This window comes from Ursus americanus, chromosome 30, assembly GCF_024610735.1.
Source record: "Ursus americanus isolate L20-20 chromosome 30, mUrsAme1.1.p, whole genome shotgun sequence".
NCBI lineage: Eukaryota > Metazoa > Chordata > Mammalia > Carnivora > Ursidae > Ursus > Ursus americanus.
The window spans coordinates 7,165,152-7,189,572 of NC_142156.1; the positions used below are offsets into that span (position 1 = coordinate 7,165,152).

The following is a 24,421-nucleotide window of genomic DNA, read 5'->3' on the forward strand; positions in this document are numbered from 1 at the left end:
AAACTCCTAGGACAAGTTGGAATGAGGTGGATGGGTGATGTCATTTGTGGATCATGCTCCCTTCCTCCTGACAATGCTCCTGTATGTCAGGAAGGAGAAAAATCACAGAAGTGTTGGCTGACTTGGTACAAGAGCACCTGGTTGTTGCTGAGCCCCATATTCTGTTCTGTTTCTGACCAACATAGATCACCTTTTAGTATCCTAGTAATTTACTTTTTTCACATGTGTAATTTATTTTCTATCTCATGAAACTAGAATGTGAGTTCCAAGATATAGGGGATTTTGTGCCTATTTCAGCGATGTTTTCTAAGCACGAGCGCAGTGTCTGGCACATAGTAGGCACTCAATAAATAGTTACAAATTAAATAGATTGAGGTCTGTTATCTGGGTATAACTGGTCTAAAGAAAGCAGCATAAATAGTTAACTTCTAGTTTTCTGAGGTTATGTTTATTTCTTTTTTTTAATGTTTTTTTATTATATTATGTTAGTCACCATACAGTACACTGGGTGTTATACGCAACTAACGAATCATCGAACTTTACATCGGAAACCGGGGATGTACTATATGGTTATGTTTATTTCTATGCAACTCTTTTAAAAAAGGTTTTATTTTATTTAAAAATTTTTTAAATATATTTTTTAATTTAATAAAAAAGATTTTATTTATTTATTTGAAAGAGAGAGAGTGAGTGAGAGAGAGAGCAGACTCCCTGCTGATCATTGGACTGCAAGATATATTGCCTTGGAAGACAATCTTGAATCCAAAGGAGTAAGGATTCTTCTAATAGGAATTATATCTGATTGATCTCTGTATTCCCCAGGCTCAGCACAGGGCTGGTAGTCTACGGAAAGTGCTCGAGAAATGTCTGATGAAGACAATTGAATTTTTTTTATAATAATTTTTTATTATGTTATGTTAGTCACCATACAGTATATCCTTAGTTTTTGATGTAATGTTCCATGATTCATTATTTGCGTATAACACCCAGTGCACCATGCAATACGTGCCCTCCTTAATACCCATCACCAGCCTATCCCATTCCCCCACCTCCCTCCCCTCTGAAGCCCTCAGTTTGTTTGATGAAGACAATTGAATTAATGAAAGTTAGGATTATTAAGAATTATACCATAATCATTCCTCATGGCCCATCTATAGACCAGGTCTCTGAGGCAGTCCCAGCATTAACATTTTTCTTTTTTTTTTTTTTAGCTTTATTGAGGTATGATCGACAAATAATTGTATATAGTTAAGGTGTACAATGTGTTGTTTATATACCTGTACACTGTGATATGATTACCAAGATCAAGTTAATTAACATATCCATCCCCTCACATAGTTATGGTTTTCTTGTTTTATGGTGAGAATACTTGAGATCTATTCTCTAAGCAAATTTGAAGCATACATTATTGTTAACTATAATCTCCCTGCTCTACATTAGTTCTTCAGAACTTATTCATCTTATAACTAAAAGTTTGTACACCATTTCCCCCACCCCTCAGCCCTGGCAATCACTATTCTGCTCTATTGTATGAGTTCCAATTTTTTTGATTCTACATACAAGTGACATTATGCGGTAATTTGTCTTTCTGTATCTGGCTTATCTCACTTAGCATAATGTCTTCTAGGTCCATCCATGTTGTTGCAAATGGCAGGTTTTCATTTTTTAAAGGCTGAGTAATATTCCATTATCTATACTTATAATTATCTATCTATCTGTCATTTATCTATCATCTATCATCTATCTAATCTATCATCTATCTATCTATCTATCTATCTATCATCTATCTTTTTATCTATCTATCATCTGTCATTACATTTTCTCCATTCATTTGAGCATGGACATTTTCTTACCCTGAGGCATCAGTTCCAGCACCATCGTTGGGTAGGCATAGTTAGTGCAGCCAACTTCAATGCCACAGTGTTTCACACATTCAGAAGGTACAACACAGGCCACCTTCTCTGAGGAGGGATTCAGATAAGTAGATTCAGTGAGTGGGGCCCAAACAGGTAAGACCTATAACCATTGAACTTAGAGACAAGTTGTACATCATGGGTGAGAGGAAAAACATTTGCTGGGAAATTGGAGATTCAACTTTGAACTCCGTACCATAGACCTGGTCCTTCTTTGCCCAGAATATGACTTCCCAAGTGTCTCATACCTGAGCTCCCCTTGCACTGACCTAAGGGGCAGCGTTCCTCTTTGGGATGTGACCCAGCTAGAGCATTAGAATAAACAAGGGGAGCTGATTCCATCCTTCAGAAAAGCTGCAAGAGCATAAATCCTCCCAGAGGCACAGAACTCCAGTGATTAAAAAAAAAAAAAACCCACAATACCCAGGAAGTTAGGTCTATGTCCAGTCATTTAGCCCAGTGTTTTCCACCTGAATCTAAGAAGACGTGTCACTTGTGGTTGTTATCAGGGGTGATTGCTCATGTGGGATGAGGTCTCCCTTCACCATGGTACCTTGGCAATTTTTTTTGCTTAAACAATATATGACAACAGATAGCAAAAAGGGATTTTAAAAAATCTCCCAGAATACTAACACTATAACACATACATTTCTTTTAGTTTTTTAATTCTTTTTAAAAAAGATTTTATTTATTTATTTGAGAGAGAAAGAGAGTGAAAGAGAGAGAGGACATGAGAGCGGGGAGGGTCAGAGGGAGAAGCAGACTCTCCGCTGAGCAGGGAGTCTGATGTGGGTCTCAATCCTGGGGCTCTGGGATTGTAACCTAAGCTAAAGGCAGATGCTTAACTGACTGAGCCACCCAGGCACCCCTTAGTTGTTGTTTTTTTTAAATTCTTTCCTAATCTTTTTCCACAGAGAAATGTCTTCTTTTGCAAAACTATGGTAATTGTTGAGATCATATTTTGTAGTTTGCTTTTTATACTTAAACATAATAACTTCAGCATTTTACAAAGTTTTGAGAAAGTCTTTGGTCTCTTGTGTGTAATTTTCCATAAAGGGTGTATACAATAATTTCTTTGTCCATTCCCTACTAGTTAGATATAGGAGTCAAATATGCCAAATTTTCCTGTTTCTGAGCCCCTGCAAAAACTGTTCTCTCTACCTGGAATTGTGTTTTTACTTCCATTCGTAATGGATTTTCTATCTTATCAAGGTTTTAATACATCTTAAAACCACTACTCAGAATTCAAGCATAAAAGAAAGAGGATTTGTGAATCAGTGACTTGCCCGTGTACAGGATGCGGCTGATCATTCCTGGCATCACCATGAGGAACATGGGCAGCAGCTTCAGGTACCCACACAGGATACAGGCGGCCTTCACATGAGACATGTTCTTACCTGAGAGGCAGCGTTGCACAATGACCTGCCAGGAAAACGTGACATAGTCATCAAAATCAGAGGATGGCTTCAAAGAAAGTAAGTGCTTCTTTTCAGGGATTAATGTTACAATAAGAGATGGGATCATTAATAGTGGAAAATAATGGGCTCCAGAGTAAAATCAGAACTCAAATCTCTGCTCTTCTTATATGAGTATTTGGCTCTGTGAGATGCAGGTTTCTCATCTCTAAAAGGGTTATCTTCAGTTGAACATAATAAAAAAATAAATACAAAGGGAAAAAATGGAAAAAAGAATTAATGGTAACTTTAACTTTTGAGAAGGCTATGAACTGGTCAGTCGAAATGTCAATAATTACTAACTTCTAGAAGTATTTGTAAACTTGTGATTACATCACACTTTCACATTTTATATGCAGTTAATGAATCGTTGAACACTACATCAAAAACTAATGATGTACTATGTGTTGGTAATTGAACATAATAAAAAACTTGTAATAAAAAATAAATAAAAGGGTTATCTCTTGCAGGACATTCTGAATATTTGGTATAATGTTTGTAAGACTCCTGGTACATAAAAGTCAATACACATCACTACTATTAAAATGTTTACAGCTCCCAGGCTGCATTGCAACAATGGCCATGTGCTCTTCCAAGTACAAAGCTATCACTACTGAACTTCGCCACAAGTTGTGTGTTTCAGTTGTGCCTTTTGCGTTTTAGGCACCAAATAAGCCATGTAATCATCAGTATCTCTCTACCATTAGGGAGGAATTGCCCCCTTGGGAAGTCAAACTCATTGCCATAGAAACATCAGAGTCAGCAGCCATCAGAAGAGAACCCTGAGACATTCATCTTTACATTTCTTCAGAATATTCTGAGGACCTCATTTACTTATGAACCAAAGATAGTGGTCCTGGGAAATTCAATGCGTATAATTTCACAATTTCCACTTAAGTTGTGTAATCTCTTAACTAAGAATTTTCTTTTTTTATAATAATTTTTTATTATGTTAGTCACCATACAGTACATCCTTAGTTTTTGATGTAGTGTTCCATGATTCATTATTTGCATATAACACCCAGTGCACCATGCAATATGTGCCCTCATTAATACCCATCACTGGCCTATCCCAATCCCCACCCCCCTCCCCTCTGAAGCCCTCAGTTTGTTTCCCAGAGTCCATAGTCTCTCGTGGTTCATTCCCCCTTCTGTTTACCCCCACTTCACTCTAGTAAAGCAGGATTTCTACCCATAATGCCATAACTTCTTGACATTTTTCTTCTCAAGGAATGTCAGAAATAGAGATGGCTTTTTATGCTTCATTTTCTTTGGAGAAACAAATCTATTAGGGATAGCAACAATGTCTCTCAGTGCTGGGGGAGCAGGTGCCATATTTAGAGGGCTTGAAACAGAAAGTTGAGGGACAACACAAATTACAGGTGAGGAGGGGAGGCCTGTCAGCAGATAAGCAGGGTCAGGTATCAAATCTAAAGGTGAATGTGATGCCACTTACAGGATATAGGTCAGGTGGTCAGAGGCAAAATGTAAATAATAAAGATGGTTGCAGAAATCAGTGAAAGGATGCACTCTTCGGTAGATATGTTGAGAAAATCAGTTTATTATGTAGAGAAAAAGAAAACTGATCCCTCACTGACACGGCAAGTGACCACTGGTCCAAGATGGGTTAAAATTGTGAAATTATATGTTTGAGTTGACAGAGACTATGGAGGGTGAAGAAAACTTCAAAACAAAAAAACAAAAACAAACTCGAATGCTACAAAAAGGAACATCCAGAAAACAAAAAAATAAGATCTTGAGAGTTATAAATACAAAGGCAGAAAACCAGAGGATGATATTGAGGAAATCTAGAAAGCAGAGCAAAAAGACTGAGATGAAAGAAGAGGGATGAAAGATAAGAACACTAGAAAACCAGTTGAGGAAGACCAACACCAAAAAAGGGAAGGTCTCTAAAGGAAAACAAAATGCAAGCAATCAAAGAAAGAATCCCTCCAATTCATTCAAGACATCCATTACCAGATTAAAGTGGCTCACTATGGCCCATCACAATGGACAAAAATAGATCTGCACATAATAGTACATTGTGAAATTTCAGAACACTGAGGACAAAGAAAAGACAAACTTCCATAGAAAAGACAGGTTACATCCAAAGAATCAAGAATAACTTCAGGCCTCTCACCAGTAATGGCGGAAGTCAGAAGACAATGAATTTATGTTTTGGGGAAAATTATTTCCAACTTAGAAATGTGTACATGCCAGAGGATCAATTTAGGAAAAGCCGAAGTGAAGACATTTTCAAACATGAAGACAAATCCACAATAAATTTATCTCCTGTTTTTTTCAGGAACCTCCTGGAGAATTCAATTATTGGAAAATAATATAAAAACCCTAAAACTGGAAAACCAAAAGGGAGCAATACAAGCATTTATTTAAATCATCTGGGGATCAAATTTACCAGCAAATTCTGATTCAATGGGTCTGGGTAGCATTCGAGAGCTTTATTTCTAATGAGCTCCAAGGTGGTGACATCCACTCCAACGGTTTACCAACCATGCACTGAGTACAAGGATTTATTTTTTGATTTTTTAGAAGATTTTATTTATCTATTTGACAGAGAGAGAGAGACAGCTAGCGAGAGAGGGGACACAAGCAGGGGGAGTGGGAGAGGAAGAAGCAGGCTCCCAGCGGAGCATGGAGCCCAATGTGGGGCTCGATCCCAGCACCGTGGGATCACGCCCTCAGCCGAAGGCAGATGCTTAACGACTGAGCCACCCAGGCTCCCCAGAGTACAAGGATTTAGAGAAGAGAAATACAAACCAAAATACTTAACTGAAGGAGCCAAAAATGTTTCCTTTTGAAAGACAAGAAATAGAATAGAGAGCAGGAAGACAGACATCTATTTTTCATAACAAGCCTTGTAGAAGTGTTTGTTGAAATGACGTGTGTGTACACATGCATGTGTGTGTATGTGTGTACAAAATAGAAACTAGATGCTTTTCTATGAGAAAAGAAAGAGCAACATAAACGTATTTATACACCACACACATACTTTACCTGATCTGTGCACCAGTACCACAGCGCTACTATGGTCATTCCCAATATTGTTCCTGGCCACGGAAGATCCCCGGTGACAGCATCTCGGAAAATGTGGAAGGAGTCAGCCTGAGGAGTGTAGCACTTGGAGCTGATTGTCAGGTTGTCCCCCTCAACTATGGTTGGGATGGCACTCATGTACTTTTCCGTAAAGCTCTCATAGCCTCCCACTTCAGTGAACGCTGCAAAGGTATTGGATAACATGAAATGTTTCACGGAAACCTAAGACACCTGGTGTTCGTAATTACTTCTTCGTGGTGGAGGTATCCAAGCATCTCCACTCAGCCTGGTCAAATCCTCAGTGTTCTCAGAGGATCCATGTCTTTCTAGTACCTTCACTGGCATTGGCGATGTTATCATGCTTTCACGATGTAGACAAACCAATCACCCTTTAACCTTTCTTCTTATGTTGCTCTTGAAAATTTTTATTTAATGTCTAGGCTTATGGTAAAAATAAAACGGTTATCCAACAGACTGATATTGATGCCTCACAGAAATAAACCTTAAGGTGAGGTAACAGAGTGAGACTAACAGAATAAGCCATGAGAAAGCCCCAACTCCTCTGAAAGGACCAGAAGCAATGGTCTCTCTTCCTGATGCAAAGCCTGGCTATTCTGACCTTATGCACAGTCTGGATATCTGATGCAATACTGTATTCTACTCATGCTAGAATAAAAAAATGAGAAGATAAGGAACAGAAATTGGAGGCAGCAGATTATGTGTGGTGAGGTGAAATGGTGAGACTCAGTCCACTGGGGGTCTGGAAAGGCAAGAGAAGTGTAGAAAAGAACCATAATGGGTAGAAACCCTAGAAAAAAGAAGGATGAACCCAGGCATCTGGGCCCACTTAGTATAAGTTCAAACAGTACGAAATTCATCAGAGCATCATATGTCCTTAGAGTTGAGGTTGATATTAATTTACTTCTTCATTACTTATTTCATTTAGCATCAAAATGTTTGTAGGTGCCAAACATCGTGCTGCAAGATTATGTGCAAAATGAATGTGCAAGACAGGAACTCAATCCAATGGAGGATACAGACCATAAAAGGAAACTGTTCTGCTAAGGGGAATATGGTTTGTAACAGCAATACATGAAAGATGTTAGGAGATGAGAGAGTCCCCCCTCTTCATCCTGAGGGTGGGAGAAGGTGATTCCAGGGGTACATCACCAAAGCTAGACACCAAAGAACCGTAAGTAAGATTAGCATAGAAGTTTGCTAAATAGAAAGTTTACAAGCAATTGGGTAGTAGCAGTTGTCTCTGGAGCTGTTCTGTACAGTAGAACTTTCTGCAATGATAGAACTATTCTATATCTGTGCTGTCCAATACGAAAACTACTAGCCATATATTGAGCACTCGAAATATGGCTAGGCAAATGAGAAAATGAATTCTAAATTTTGATTAATTCAAATTTAAATAGCCACACATGACTAACAGCATCCATGCTGTGTCAAAATCACCAACTCGTTTGTGGATTTGTTGTCTTTGCAGTTTTATCAGTTTTTGCTTCACATTATCTTCAAGCTCTGTAATTAGGTGCATGCATATTCAGAATTGTATTTAGTGTGGTTTGAGTGAGTTGAACATGGAGGCTGTAGGATGGGAGGGATGAGAAGACATTTTCATCTTATATCCTTTTAACTATGTGCGTGGATTTACTGTGCAAAGATAAACAGATACCATAATGAAAGAAAACAAAGATAGTCAAGCTGTAAATTAAATTCATTAATAGTGCTTGTTGCATGACTTGAGAATGAACTGACACTAAATAAGTGAGAGCCATAAAGGAAAATCCAACCTGTGCTTGTATATTCCAACAACAGAGGGAGTCACACACGTTAATAATTTCCATCTGAAACAGTCCTAATGAAGCTAATAGTTATCGTTACCTTAAACCATTCTTAATATTTAATCCTTCATTTTATGAAGGTTCTATATAAATGTTTTCTGTGCGTTGAATCCAATGCATCAACATTTTTGCAAAGCTATCAACTCGGTGACACTGATTTTGTCGATTTCAAACACAAACATACTAAGATTAAACCCGAGCAATAATTTTTTAAAGAAAGTAAAGTTTTTCCCTCTAATTTCCTCATGCTGATACAGCACAGCAAGAAAGAAGTTAGGCAGATGTTTCAATGATGTCAATTATATAAATGGTTGAAAAGTGTGACCACGTAGAATGGGGAGGCAGCAGTAAAGAGCAGTCTCATGATTTCTAGTCCTAGGGCACTGCACTAGCTGTCATCACTTACCATACCCCATGAGAATAAAAGAACCTATCAGCATGATCATGGTCTGGAGGGTGTCTGTGTAGATAACTGAGGCCAAGCCCCCTGTGGAGAGAAGGGAAAGAATCAGGACATTTTATCCTTGTACCCTCATCTCTCTGCATTCACCTTGTGTTCTCCTCAAACCAAACCCTAGAAACTCAGCAGAGAACATATGAAAAGCTCTTGACTGGGCCACAAGCTTCTCTCGGTATCATCATCTACTCAGTACTTATGTGTCTCCTTGACCCTTCTCTCTCCCTTACCTGGCCTCAACTCAAAGTTTCTATGAATTGTAATGGAATTCCACCCTCATGTGAGTTTCTGAATGTTAAAGAGTAGAAAAAGCAAAACTTTTATTTTCATGAAAGTTTCCCTTAACAATCCTTTAATTCACTCCATTTAGCTTAGTGTACCGGTTCTCAAAATTTGGGCACAGCCATTTTTGCTCTAGGGTTGGAACATATCATTGGTTCACAAGTTGAATGCCAGATACAGTCACTGACTTGTGTTTTGCTTCAGTGTTGTACAAACAACAACTTCTTTTTCGACTCTAGACTTGCTAGACTCTTAGTGAACAAGCTATTTCCTTATGAGAGTGTCACGGGAAAACAAGACTGAACCTGTAAAGAGAAGACTCAAGTCTTCACCTTTCACTTATTTCTGAAACAAATGCTAAATATATGAAAATGGCTCTGGAGCTAACTTGACTGATCCAGCTGCTATTTTTCTCTATTTTTTTTTCTACGACTGAGCTGGTATAGTTTCATTTTCATCAGTTAGTAGGGGTCGGACTCTAGGGGAATGGATGTGGCCTGTGGGGGCCTGCTTGGACTGTTGCCACCTACTTTTTTCCCTCCAATGAACCCACTGCTCCAGTTCTCCTCTCCTGATTCTGCCGTTCAGAACCCAGGTATCCTGTACTCATTTGCCCCCCACCTTGGATTTGCCAATCTCATGTCTGAGCTGCTATTCCATTTTGACTTTCCATGGGTATGATATGCTGGATTCCAAACGCCGGTCTAGGTACTGAACACATAGCGGAGTGAAATCACCGTTTCCCTACTTTACCTACTACATGAATATCTTCAGTCAAGGTACTCACACCTAATACTGTAGATTTTTTAGGGGGGGGGGAATGTTCTGAATGTGCAGTCAAACGCATCCTTCCTCAATTTAATAATTAATTAAACATTTTATACTGTATGGTGACATAATAAAAATTATTATAAAAATAAAAATTTTAATTCCAATATAGTTAACATAGAGAGTTCTATCAGTTTCAGTTGTACAACATACTGATTCTGTCGTTCCATACATCACCCAGTGCTCATCGCAGCAAGTGCCTTAAGCCTCCTCACCTATTTCACCATTCCCCCAATCTACCTCCCCTCTGGTAACCATGAGTTTGTTCTCTACAGTTAAGAGGCTGTTTCTTGGTTTCTCTCTCTCTTCTTTTCCTCTGCTCTGTTTTGTTTCTTAAATGCCACATGAGTGAAATAATATGGTATTTGTCTTTCTCTGGCTGACTTATTTTGCTTAGCGTTACACTCCACAGCTCCATTCACCTTGCTGCAAATGGCAAGATTTCATTCTTTTTTATGGCTGAATAATATCCCATTATATATATGTATATATAATGGAATGTGTTTTATATATCTATAAATGTATATGTAGATATATAGATATATATCATATATTTATCCATTCATCTATTGATGGACGCTCGGGCTACTTAAAATATTCGGCTATTGTAAATAGAGGTGCTATAAACATAGGGGTTCATATAGCCCTCTGAATTTGTGTTTTGTATTTTTTGGGTAAATACCCAGTAGAATGATTACTGGATCATAGGGTAGTTCTATTTTTAACTTTTTGAGGAACCTCCATACTGTTTCCTTTGCTGTGAAAAAGATTTTATCCTGATGAAGTCCCAACATCGGGACTTGTTGTTGTTTCCCTTTCTTCTGGAAATGTGTCTAGCATGAGGTTGCTGTGGCCTAGGACAAAGAGGTTGCTGCCTGTGTTCTCCTCTAGGATTTTGATGGTTTCCTGTCTCACATTTAGGTCTTTCATTCATTTTGAATTTATTTTTGTGTATGGTGTAAGAAAGTGGTCCAGTTTTATTCTTCTGCATGTGGCTGTTCAGTTTTCCCAACACCATTTGTTGAAAATACTGTCTTTTTTCCATTGGATATTCTTTCCTGCTTTGTCGAAGATTAGTTGACCATAGAATTGAGGGTCTATTTCTGGGTTCTCTATTCTGTTCCATTGATCTATGTGTCTGTTTTTGTGCTAGTACCATGCTGTCTTGATGATTACAGCTTTGTAATACAGCTTGAAACCTGGAATTGTGATGCCTCCAACTTTGGTTTTTCTTTTTCAACATCATTTTGCCTATTGGGTTTTTTTTTTTTTATGGTTTCATACAAATTTTGGAATTGTTTGTTCCAGTTCTGTGAAAAATGCTGGTGGTATTTTGATAGGGATTGCATTGAATACGTAGAGTGCTTTGGCTAGCATAGACATTTTAACAATATTTGTTCTCCTAATCCATCAGCATGAAAGTTTTCCATTTCTTTGTGTCTTCCTCAATTTCTTTCCTAAGTGTTCTGTGTGTTCTATACAACTTCTGTGTATTGATTTTTATATCCTGAGATTTGGCTGAATTCCTGCATCAGTGCTAGCAATTTTTGTTGGAGACATTTGGGTTTTCTACATAGAGTATCATGTCACCTGCAAAGAGCTCACGTTTGACTTCTCATTTGCCAGTTTGGATGCCTTTTATTTTATTTGTTGTCTTATTGCTGAGGCTAAGACTCCCAGTACTATGTTGAACAACAGTGGTGAGAGTGGACAACCCTGTGGTGTTCCTGACCTGAGGGGAAAAGATTTCAGTTTTTCCCCATTGAGGATGATATTCGCTGTGGGTCTTTCATATACGGCCTTTATGATGTCGAGGTATGTTCCCTCTATCCCTACATTGTGGAGGGTTTTTATCAAGAAAGGATGCTGTATTTTGTCAAATGCTTTTTCTGCATCTATTGAGAGGATCATATGTTTTTAAGCCTTTCCTTTATTAACGTGGTCGATCAGGTTGATTGATTTGCAAATATTGCAAATATTGCAAATATTGCAAAAACCACTTCTGCAGCCCAGGAATAAATCCCACTTGATCATGGTGAATAATTCTTTTAGTGTGCTGTTGAATTTGATTTGCTAGTATCTTGTTGAGAATTTTTGTGTCCATGTTCACCAGGGATATTGGCCTGTAATTCTCCCTTTTAGTGGGGTCTGTGTCTGGTTTTGGAATCAAGGTAATTCTGGCCTTGTAGAATGAATTTGAAACTTTTCCTTCCATTTCTATTTTTTGGGAACAATTTGAGAAGAATAGGTATTAACTCCTCTTTAAATGTCTGGTAGAATTCCCCTGGGAAGCCATCTGGCCCTGGACTTTTGTTTATTAGGAGATTTTTGATTACTGATTCAGTTTCTTTGCTGGTTATGGGTCTGTTCAAATTTTCTATTTCTTCCTCTTTCAGTTTGGATAGTTTGTATGTTTCTAGGAATTTGTCCATTTCTTCCTGGTTGCCCAGTGTGTTGGCAAAAAAATTTTCATAGTATTCTTTTTAATTGCTTGTATTTCCTTGGTGCTGGTTGTGAGCTCTCCTCTTTCATTCATGATTTTATCTGTTTGGGTCCTTTCTCTTTTCTTTTTGATAAGTCTGGGTAGGGGTTTATCAATTTTATTAATTCTTTTGAAGAACCAGCTCTTAGTTTCATCTATCTGTTCTACTGTTTTGTTTTGTTTTGGGTTTTTCTTGTTTGTTTGTTTATTCGTTCCCTTCTTCTGCTGGCTTTAGGCTTTATTTGCTGTTCCTTTTCTAGCTCCTTTAGGATTAAGGTTAGGTTGTATATGTGAGACTTTTCTTGCTTCTTGATGTAGGCCTGTATTGCAATATGTTTCCGAGTTAGGACTGCTTTTGCTGCCTTCCAAAGGTTTTGGAAAGTCATGTTTTCATTTTCGTTTCCCTTCATGTATTTTTAAAATTTCTTCTTTAATTTACTGGTTAATGCATTCATTCTTTAGCGATGTTCTTTAACCTCCATGTACTTGAGGTCTTTCCAAATTTTTTCTTATGATTACTTCATTTCATAGCACTGTGGTCTGAAAATATGCATGGTATAATCTCAATCTTTTTGTACTTGTTGAGGGCTGATTTTGACCCATTATGTGATCTATTGTGGAGAATGTCCCATATGTACTCGAAAAGAATGTGTATTCTGCTGCTTTAGGATGACATGTTCTGAATATATCTGTTAAGTCCATCTGGTCCAGTGTGTCATTCAAAGCCATTTTCCTTGTTGATTTTCTGCATAGATGATCTGTCCATTGCTGTCAGTGGGGTGTTAAAGTCCCCTACTATTATCGTATTATTATTGATGAGTTTCTTTATGTTTATTATTAATCGATTTATATATTTGTGTGCTCCTAAGTTGGCATAAATATTTTAAATTGTTAGATCTTCTTGATGGATAGACCTCTTAATTATGATATGTCCTCCTTTAAATTAAGTGTCTTGTAGGCAGCGTATAGATGGATCTTGTTTCTTTTTAATCCATTGTGATACCCTATGTTTTTTTATTGCAGCATTTAGTCCACTTACATTCAGAGTGATTATTGAAACATATTAATTTAGTGCCATTGTGTTACCTGTAGAGTTGGTGCTTCTGGTCATGTTCTCTAGTCCTTTCTATTCTCTGTTGCTTTTGGTCTTTTTTCCTCCACTCAAAGAGTCCCCTTAAAATTTCCTGCAGGACTGGTTTAGTGGTCACAAACTCCTTTAGTTTTTGTTTGGGAAACTCTTTATTTCTCCTTCTATTCTGAATGACAGCCTTGCTGGTCTTTAATTCATTTTGAGAGTATTTTTGTATATGGTGTGTGAAAGTGGTTCAGTCTCATTCTTTTGCATGTATCTGACCAGTTTTACCAACACCATTTGAAGTGACTGTCTTTTTCCCATTGGATATTCTTTCCTGCTTTGGCAAACATTAATTGACCATATAATTGTGGGTTTATTTCAGGGTTTTCTATTCTGTTCTATTGATCTATGTGCCTATTTTTGTACAAGTATCATACTGTTTTGATAATACAGCTTTGTAATATAACTTGAAGTCTGGAATAATGATGCATCCAGCTTTGCTTTTCTTTTTAAAAATTGCTTTGTCTATTCAGGGTCTTTTTTGATTCCACATAAGTTTTAGGATTGTTCATTCTAGTTCTGTGAAAAATGCTTTTGGTATTTTGATAAAGATTACATTAAATGTGTAGATTGCTTTGAGTAATACAAAATTTTTTTCTTTTTTTTTTATTTTATAATTTTTATTTTGTTATATTAGTCACCATACAGTATATCCCCAGTTTTTGATGCAATGTTCCATGATTCATTATTTGCATATAACACCCAGTGCACCATGCAATATGTGCCCTCCTTAATACCCATCACCAGCCTATCCCAATCCCCCACCTCCCTCCCCTCTGAAGCCCTCAGTTTGTTTCCCAGAGTCCACAGTCTCTCATGGTTCATTCCCCCTTCTGTTTACCCTCCCTTCATTCTTAATAATATTCATTCTTCCAGTCCACGAACATGGATATATGGATGTCTTTCCATTTCTTTGTGTTGCCTTCCATTCCTTTCATCAATGTTTTATAGTTTTCAGAATATAAGTCTTTCACCTTTTTAACTAGATTGATTCCTAGGTATCTTATTATTTTTGGTACAATGTAAATGTGATTCCTTCCTTAATTTCTCTTTCTGCTGCTTCATTATTAGTGTATAGAAATACAACAGATTTCTGCACATTGATTTTGTATCCTGTGACTTTACTGAATTTACTTATCAGTTCTAGTAGTATTTTGATGGAGTCTTTAGGGTTTTCTATGTATAGTATCATGTCATCTGCAAATAGTGAAAGTTTTACTTCTTCCTTACTAATTTAGATGCCTTTTATATCTTTTCACTGTCTGATTGCTATGGCTAGGACTTCCAGTATTATGTTGAATACAAATGATAAGAGTGGACATCTTGTCTTGTTCCTGTTCTTAGGGGGAAAGCTCTCAGTTTTTTTCATTGAGTGTGATGCCTTCTGTGGGTTTTTTCCATATATGGCCTTTATTATGTTGAGGTATGTTCCCTCTAAATGTACTTTGTTGAGGGTTTTTATCATGAATGGATGTTGTACTTTATCAAATACTTTTTCTGCTTCTACTGAAATCATCATATGATTTTTATCCTTTGTCTTAATGATGTGATGTATCATGTTGATTGATCTGTGAATATTGAGCCATACTTGCAACCCAGCAATAAATCCCGCTTGACCTTTGTGAATGATTTTTTTTTTTTAATGTATTATTGGAATCAGTTTGCTCGTATTTTGTTAAGGATTTTTGCATTTGTGTTCATCAGAGATATTGACTTATAACTCTTTCTTTCTTTCTTTCTTTCTTTCTTTCTTTCTTTCTTCTTTCTTTCTTTCTTTTTGGTAGTATCTTTATCTGGTTTTGGTATCAAGGTGATACTTGTCTCAGTGTGAATTTGAAAGTTTTCCTTCTCTTTTTTTTCTTTTTTTGGAATAGTTTAAAAAGAACAGTTATTACCTTTTCTTTAAATGTTTGGTAGAATTTGCTTGTGAAGGCACTGGTCCCAGACTTTTATTTATTGGAAGTTTTTTGATTACTGATTCCATTTCATTTCTGGTAATCAGTCTGTTCCAATTCTTCCTGCTTCAGTTTTGGTAGTTTATGTGTTTCCAGGAATTTATCCATTTCTTCTAGGTTACTTAATTTGTCAGCATATAGTACTTCATAATGTTCTCCTACAATGTTTGTATTTCTGTAGTGTTGGTTGTTATTTCTCCTCTTTTTTTTGTGACTTTGTTCATTCGAATGCGTGCTCTCTCTCTCTCTTTTGATGAGTCTAGCTAGACGTTTATCAATTTTGTTGATCTTTTCAAAGAACCAGGTCTTAGTTTCATTGATGTATTCTATTGTTTTGTTTGTTTTTTTAGATTTTATATCATTTATTTCTGCTGTAATCTTTAATATTTCCTTCCTTCTGTTGGTTTTGGGTTTTGCTTGTTGTTATTTTTCTAGCTCATGTAGATATAAGGTTAAGTTGTTTATCTGAGATTTTTCTTGCTTCTTGAGATAGGCCTATATTGCTATAAATTTTCCTCTTAGAACAACTTTTGCTGCCTCCCAAAGGTTTTAGATCATTGTGTTCTCATTTTGTTTCTTTCCATGTACTTTTCGGTTTCTTCTTTGATTTCTTGGTTGCCCCATTTATTGTTTAGTAGCATGTTATTTAACCTCCATGTATTTGTGGTCTTTCCAGGTTTTTTCTTATGGTTGATTTCTAGTTTCTTAGCATTGTGGTCAGAAAAGATGCATGGTATGACTTTGATCTTTTTTAATTCATCGAGGCTTATTTTGTAGCCCAATATGTGATCTGCTCTGTGGAATGTTCCATTTGCACTTGAAAAGAATGTGTATTCTGCTGTTTTAGGATGTTTTAGTTCTGAATATATCTATTAAGTCCATCTGGTCCACTGTTTCTTTGTTGTTTTTCTGTTTGAATGATCTGTCCACCAATGTAAGTGGGGTGTTAAAGTCCCCTACTATTACAATTGATTAGTTAGTTCCTTTATGTTTGTTATCAACTGTTCTGGTGTTTGGTGCTTCCATGTTGGGTGCATAAATATTTACAATTATTATATCTTCTTGTTGGATTGTGCCCTTTATTATTATATAATGTCCTTTTTTGTTTCTTTTTACAGTCTGTTTTAAAGTTTATTTTGTCCAATATAAGTATTGCTACTCTGGGTTTCATTTGAAAACATTTGCGTGATAAATGTTTCTTCATCTCCTCACTTTCAACCTGCAAGTGACTTAAGGTCTGAAATGAGTCTCTTGCAGGCAGCATATAGATGAGTCTTGGTTTTTTAGTCACTCTGTCATCCTATAATACTGAGGATTCTGTTTGTTTTGCTCTAGTTGTGTTCCTAGGCCTGTGCCTGACTCTCATAGTGGGAATAAAAGGATAGCCATAAGCTTAGTGGTCAAAGCTAATACTGAAGTTGCTAATTGCAGATTGGTGTGAGGTCAGCAGAAGTTAGCATAACTGAGCTAAACAGGCAACAAACTCACCAGTGATTGTATAAATAGCAGTAACAGCCAAGAGGATGAAGATCGCCAGGTAAAGGTCCAATCCCAAGGCCAGCTTGATGAATATGGCTCCAGAAAATATATCGGACTAAAAAGGGAACAGTCAGGATGGGAAAGAAACATGCACTGCATCACTTAGCTCTTTGATGACTTCCATATTTGCTGTATCTATACATGGCATCTCTGTAATTCAATTAGGAATCCTTGGAAGCCAGATCTCATCCTCAGAGGATTAATTATTGGACTGACCATAAAGAGGAACAATGAGTGAGTGAACAGAAAGTGAGAAACGTCTACACTATAGCTTGCATGGACCACTGTTTCATGGTTGTCTGCAGAGAAACAATGATAAAAACTACAATAGTAGATATAAAAGACACAGTAAAGCAATGGTTTTTGTTAAGGAGGAGGATACTTGAGCACATTTGGGGTAGTAGAAAATAAGAAGAAAATATTATAGAAGGGTAATTATGAAGCAAATTCTAGAAACATTGAGAAGAGTTGGGATGAAGAGTAGGCACAGGTTGAGGGGTTGGCCTTTGAAAAAAGAAGACTTCATCTTCAGACTGGTGGAAAGAAGGAAAGAATGAGGCAAATGTAGATTGTTTAAGTGGGAGATGAGTGGTTCATTCTTAAATTTTCTAGATAAAGTGGGAGATGAGCCTTTCTGATAAGAGGCAGAGGTCTAGCAGATAAAAAAAAAAAGTTGTGGATCATTTAGAATAGTTATTGAGAGGACCAGAGAAAAATCATAAAGAAACACAGATAAAAGGATTATCAGTTGAGGTTTAGAGGCCAGGAGGGGGTCCCGCAGAGATCGTGTCCACCCTGTACTACCTATATGCCTGTGCCTGCTAAGTGTGCTCCCCAGCCTCTTGGATCTTTCTTCAACACAAACTTGTGCTGGCCCCACTTGGATCCACCCCATCAACTCTGATCCTCCCAGGTTCCATATCAAAACCCAAAACCAAACCAAAACCCTAGACACATCACATAAGCATGTTAGTTAGAAGCACAGAAGTAAAATCCCTGAGTGCATCCACAGAGTAACCAGGAAGCTGGATTCAACCAGGTTTGGAGTTTTTCTTGGGGAGTTCAATGAAAGGAAAGATATTGACAAAGAAATTGAGGCTATGTGCAGAAGAGTGATTATAAGGATGGATCATGGAATCTAAGAAAAAGGAAAGCATGAGTGAGGCGAGGGAAAGGATAAGATGTCAGGATTCAGAATTGGAAGAATTGGAGGTAGGTTTCTTTGTAGAACTTGAATTTGGAAGGGGTGTCACCGGATATGGTTAACTTTCCCCCCTAATATTTGAAATAAAACCCGATGTTTTATCATCCCACTAGACATTTCTGTGGGTGAAAAGTCTGTTCTTGATTATTTGAGCCTAGAACCTGACTCTGAGTTACAAACACAAATTACTTTCTGCAACTTTATCACTGGGTTTTCAAGGAATTCAACTGCTGTGTAAATTGAGGCAAGATTTAACTTTTTGCAAAATAGGATGTTTGCAAAAAAATTATTTACCATTTCAAAAAATATATCACCTACTGAGATGCCACCCATTGTATTTGAGCTGCCATAAAACATACCTGCATCTGTGTGCATTTATAGCTGTCACATTCATACTGATTCACATAGTGGGGGTAGTTATTTAACCACAGCATTAGGCCTTGTATATTCATGCTGAATAACTTATGTATTAAAACACACATTATCATATTATGAATTTCTTGACTTTAATTTCTCTTACATATTATAATTAAACCATTAAGTTGATAGTTTTGAAATTATATATAAGCCTCTATTACCAGTGATTTTTTTTTATTGTGGTAAAATAGATAACATAAAACTTGTCATTTTAGCATGTACAATTCAATGGGATTAATTAAATTTACAATGATTTTAAAGTATTTCTTATGAAAAAAGGAACAGCTCATGATACAGGATTTTCTTTTGCTGTTAAAAGATATTATTAGGACAACTGTCATAGCTGAATGAGGTCTGTAGGTTATGTATTAGTTTATCAAGATTAAGTTTTTTTTTTAAGATTTTTTATTTATTCGACAGGATAGAGACAGCCAGCGAGAGAGGGAACACAAGCAGGGGGAGTGGGAGAGGAAGAAGCAGGCTCACAGCAGAAGAGCCTGATGTGGGGCTCGATCCCAGATCGCGGGGATCACGCCCTGAGCCGAAGGCAGACGCTTAACCGCTGTGCCACCCAGGTGCCCCTATCAAGATTAAATTTTGATAGGCCGGTGATGGGTACTCAGGAGGGCACATATTGCATGGAGCACTGGGTGTTACACACAAATAATGAATCATGGAACACTACATCAAAAATTAATGATGTACTGTATGGTGACTGACATAACATAATAAAAAATTATTAGAAAAAAAGATTAAGTTTCTGATTTTAAAATTTGCAGCACGTTTTCTAAAAAGAATATCAGTGTGTTTAAGGCATACAGGCTGAAAATTTATTTATTTATTTATTTACTTACTTATTTATTTTTTATTCATTTTTATTATGTTCAGTTAGTCACTGTATAGTACATCATCAGTTTTTGATGTAGTGTTCAATGCTTCATTAGTTTTGTATAACACCCAGTGCTCATCACAACATGTGCCCTCCTTAATACCCATCACCCAGCTGAAATATTTAGGACTCAAGGTGCATCCCGTCTGCACTGACCCTCAATATAGGTGTTATTGGAGGTTGAGAACCAGTGAATAAGATGATGTCTTTCAAACCTGGGACAGGGTGACTGAAAGCTGCCCTGTCCTAACTCTTCATAGTGATCTGTTTAATGAATAACTAGAATAGACTCTGTTATCAGAGTGTAATAATACACAAAAGGTCATGTGTGAGATTAATCACTATTAATATCATTTTAAACATAACCTTGTGGGTAAGAATGGACCCTTGCCCACTGTGTCTTTCCAGCCAACCGCAGACCTTGCACAGTTATACCCATGCTCTTGGCCTTTCCTGCTCCTCCATCTAGCTCCCTAAGAATCCATGCCCTCTCCACCACCAGGAACCTTGCACTTTCAGAGGCACATTTGGTCACTGTCATTTTGCTCCAGCACCTTGTTCATGTTCTTTAAGACCATGAAATCTAGATGTTAGAGCCAGAGGAGAAGTGGGAAATCATTGAATCCCACCTACTTGTGAAACATACAGGCTCCTCTGCTTCTCTTAGCCGCTCCTAAATTTCCCATCCTGAGGACTTGTTTAAGCACCCCCTGCCTCCACCATGAGAGGATGACATCCAATTCTACCCACCTGGGACCACCCCTTTTCCTGGGTGTCCGTAGCATGTCTCCTATACTTGTCCACAAAATCTATTCCTGCTCACATCTTGATATATTTTCATATATTGTCATAAAGTGCTAACGATTTCATGTGTATAATTCTTATATCCTTAATCATACAGTGAACTCTAGTGCACAGGAATCTTTATTATCTCTAGCACAGATACTCAGCAGTATAGTGAGTGCTAGAAAATGCTCACATTGCATTAGGAAGCTCATACCATCTAATCTGAGCAGCTGGTTTACTTATGGTTCAACAGAAGAGCAAATATGAGGTCAGCTTCTTCTCTCATGAACTTCCAAGACCAGAAATTTGGAGGAAATTATTTCATTAGTCACCAGACATGAGGAGCAAATGCTACTCTCTGTTTTCTACACATGTTGCCGAATCTTCAAATTCCTTTCTTTCTCCTCAATGATTATCTCCAGGGAATTTAGCTTTCTGAAAACCTTAGAATTCTTCTAAGACTTATTTGTGACATCTGTATAATAGGGGCAGTCTTAGAGGATAAAATATAATAAATTTAAGAAGTCAGTTTAATAATATGAAGCATTTTCCTTCTGGTTCATGTGCCAGATAAGCAAGCTGAAGATGAAAATATAAACCCACACTGGTTCTGACAAAGAGAATAAAGAGGCTATTTTGCAGTGGAAAGGCAGGGGACTAGAGAATCCTCCTCCTTTCTACTACTAAGTAACTGTGTTACCTGAATGAGATATTTTCTTCCTCCTGTACATCTGGGGTTTTTTCATATACTTAATGAATAAGTGGGTTTACACTCTGGAGCTTCTCATGATTTGTAGTTATTTTACTCTATGAATGCAGGATTTCTAAAGCTCCTTTTCTTTTTTCATAAAAACTCAGTCGAGGAAAATGGGGAGTTAAGATGGCGGAGGAGTAGGGGACCCCTTTTTCAGCCGGTCCCCTGAGTCGAGCTGGATAGGTACCAGACCAGCCTAAATAACCACGGAATCAGCCCGAGACACAGGATGATGCATCTGGATCTCTACAAATGAACATCTCCAGCGCTTAGTATTGAGGTACGAAGAGGGGAGCTGTAAACCGTGCACGGATATCGGAAGATAAACGGAAGGGGGAGGGAGCTGCCGCGTTTGGGCACCGGGAAGCGGCAGCCACCTGCACGGGGGAGCGGGCGGACTCACAGAGGGCACCCGCGAGAGAGCGGACTGAGACCGGTGAGCCGTGAACGCGCGCGCCACCAGGCATCTCCCGGAACACCGGAATCTCGGTGCGCTCACGGGATCCAGACTGAGACCGGGAACTCCCGGAGCGCGCGCGGGGCGGCTGGCGGCTGGCGAGCCACCTGCACGGGGGAGCGGGCTGACTCGCGGTCGGCACCCGCGAAACAGCAGACTGAGACCCTGAACCGGGTGCGCGCGCCACCAGGCTTCTCCCGAAACTCCGGAATCGAGGTGTGCTCACCGGGCATAGACTGAGACCGGGAGACCCGGGAGCCCGCGGGGGGACGGTGGCTGGCGGCATTAGAAACACAAAGGACAGAGACGCGCCGGCCCTGGAAGTGAGGGCAGGGTCGCCGGGTGTGGGGCGCACATCCCGGGACGCTGCAGGGTTGAGCAGCACCAACAGTAATAGAGTTAAAGTGGCCAGAACATCAGTGGAGAACGGGCCGCAATCCCTCTGTTCTGTGACAATGCAGCCTCTGCTGCTCTGACCCTCAGAAGAGGCATAGCCGGCCGCCAGGGAAAGCCACCAGAGAACAAAAGCCTGGAAATACTGGCTCAGAGAGTGCCCATCCCCATCCTCCCTCGCAGGGGACACGGAGACTCTACCCAAACAGGGCTGCCTGAGTATCGGCGCGGCAGGCCCCTCCCCCAGAACACAGAAGGCAGGCTGAAAAATCAAGAAGCCCACAACCCGGGTGCCTGGGTGGCGCAGTCATTGAGCGCCTGTCTCCGGCTTAGGGCGTGATCCCGGCGTTCCGGAAAGGAGTCCCTCATCAGGCTCCTCCGCTGGGAGCCTGCTTCTTCCTCTCTCACTCCCCTGCTTCTGTTCCCTCTCTCGCTGGTTGGCTGCCACATAAATAAATAAATAAAATCTTTATAGAAGAAGCCCACATCTCTAAGATCCCTATAAAACAAGGGGCACGGCCTGGGACCCAGTCAATAATTTTGGGCTCTGGACAACCCCGCAACCTCCCCTCATTAAAATGACAAGGAGAAGCCCCCCCCAGCAAAGAAAAGACAGTGAGTCAGTGGCCTCTGCCACAGAAGTAACAGATATGGATGTAACCAAATTATCAGAAATGGAATTCAGAGTAACAATGATCAAGATAATGAGTAGACTTGAAAAAAGTATTCAGGAAAATATTACTGAGAATATAGAATCCCTAAGGGCGGAAATGAGAGTGAATTTGACAGAAATTAAAAATTCTATGAGCCAAATGCAGGCAAAACTAGAGGCTCTGACGGCCAGGGTCACCGAAGCGGAGGAAAGGGTTAGTGAATTGGAGGATGGGTTAATAGAGGAAAAAATAAAAATAGAAGATGGTCTTAAAAAAATCCACGCCCACGAATGTTGGCTACGGGAGATTACTGACTCAACGAAACGATCCAATGTTAGAATCATCGGCATCCCCGAGGAGGTGGAGAAAAACAGAGGTCTAGAAGAGATATTTGAACAAATTGTAGCTGAAAACTTCCCTAATCTAGCAAGGGAAATAAAAATTCGTGTCCAAGAGGCAGAGAGGACCCCTCCCAAGCTCAACCATGACAGACCTACACCACGTCACGTCATAGTGCATTTCGCAAATATGAGATCCAAGGATACAGTATTGAAAGCGGCCAGGGCAAAGAAATTTCTCACGTACCAAGGCAAAGGCATCAGAATTACGTCAGACCTGTCTACACAGACCTGGAATGAGAGAAAGGGTTGGGGGAGCATTTTTAAAGCTCTTTCAGAGAAAAACATGCAGCCAAGGATCCTTTATCCAGCAAGGCTGTCATTCAGAATTGATGGAGAAATAAAGACATTTCAGAATCGACAGTCACTAGCCAATTTCGTAACCACGAAACCAGCCCTACAGGAGGTATTACGGGGGGTTCTATAAAAGTAAAAAGGCCCCAAGAGTGATACAAAACAGAAAGTCACAGCCAATACAAACAAAGACTTTACTGACAACATGGCAGAATTAAAAGCATATCTCTCAGTACTCAGCCTGAACATTAATGGTTTAAATTCTTGCTTTAATGCCACAGGGTTGCAGATTGGATAAAAAGAAATGACCCATCCATTTGCTGTCTACAAGAGACTCATTTCGAACCCAAAGATGCATTCAGACTGAGAGTAAGGGGATGGAGTACCATCTTTCACGCAAATGGACCTCAAAAGAAAGCTGGGGTAGCAATTCTCATATCAGATAAATTGGATTTTAAACTACAGACTATAGTTAGAGATGCAGAAGGGCACTATATTATTCTTAAAGGAAGTATTCAACAAGTGGATATGACAATTATAAATATATATGCCCCCAACAGGGGAGCAGCAAGATACACAAGCCAACTCTTAACCAGAATAAAGAGACATATAGATAAAAATACATTAATAGTAGGGGACCTCAACACTCCACTCTCAGAAATAGACAGAACACCCTGGCAAAAACTAAGCAAAGAATCAAAGGCTTTGAATGCCATACTCGACGAGTTGGACCTCTTAGATATATATAGAACACTACACCCCAGAACCAAAGAATACTCATTCTATTCTAATGCCCATGGAACATTTTTAAGATTAGACCATGTTCTGGGACACAAAACAGGTCTCAGCCGATACCAAAAGATTGAAATTATCCCCTGCATATTCTCAGACCACAACGCTCTGAAATTGGAACTCAACCACAAGGAAAAATTTGGAAGAAACTCAAACACTTGGAGACTAAGAACCATCCTGCTCAGGAATGACTCAATAAACCAGGAAATCAAAAATCAAATTAAACAATTTATGGAGACCAATGAGAATAAAAATACAACAGTCCAAAACCTATGGGATACTGCGAAGGCAGTCCTAAGGGGGAAATACATAGCCATGCAAGCCTCACTCAAAAGAATAGAAAAATCTAAAATGCAGTTTTTATATTCTCACCTCAAGAAGCTGGAACAGCAACAGAGGGACAGGCCTAATCCATGCACAAGGAAGCAGTTGACC

General features: G+C 38.7%; 1 protein-coding gene across 1 annotated transcript in view; it reads right to left on the reverse strand.

Moving 5' to 3' along the window:
• LOC123788259 (solute carrier family 5 member 4) overlaps positions 1–24,421 on the reverse strand; it is a 44,052-nt gene that overhangs the window by 11,173 nt on the left and 8,458 nt on the right. The window contains exons 6-10 of the mRNA XM_045791546.2: positions 16,899–17,004; positions 8,678–8,758; positions 6,383–6,603; positions 3,200–3,335; positions 1,854–1,961 (exon numbers count right to left, since the gene is read on the reverse strand). Of these exons, the coding sequence (XP_045647502.2) occupies positions 1,854–1,961; positions 3,200–3,335; positions 6,383–6,603; positions 8,678–8,758; positions 16,899–17,004 (652 nt within the window). The remainder of the gene's footprint in view (positions 1–1,853; positions 1,962–3,199; positions 3,336–6,382; positions 6,604–8,677; positions 8,759–16,898; positions 17,005–24,421) is intronic.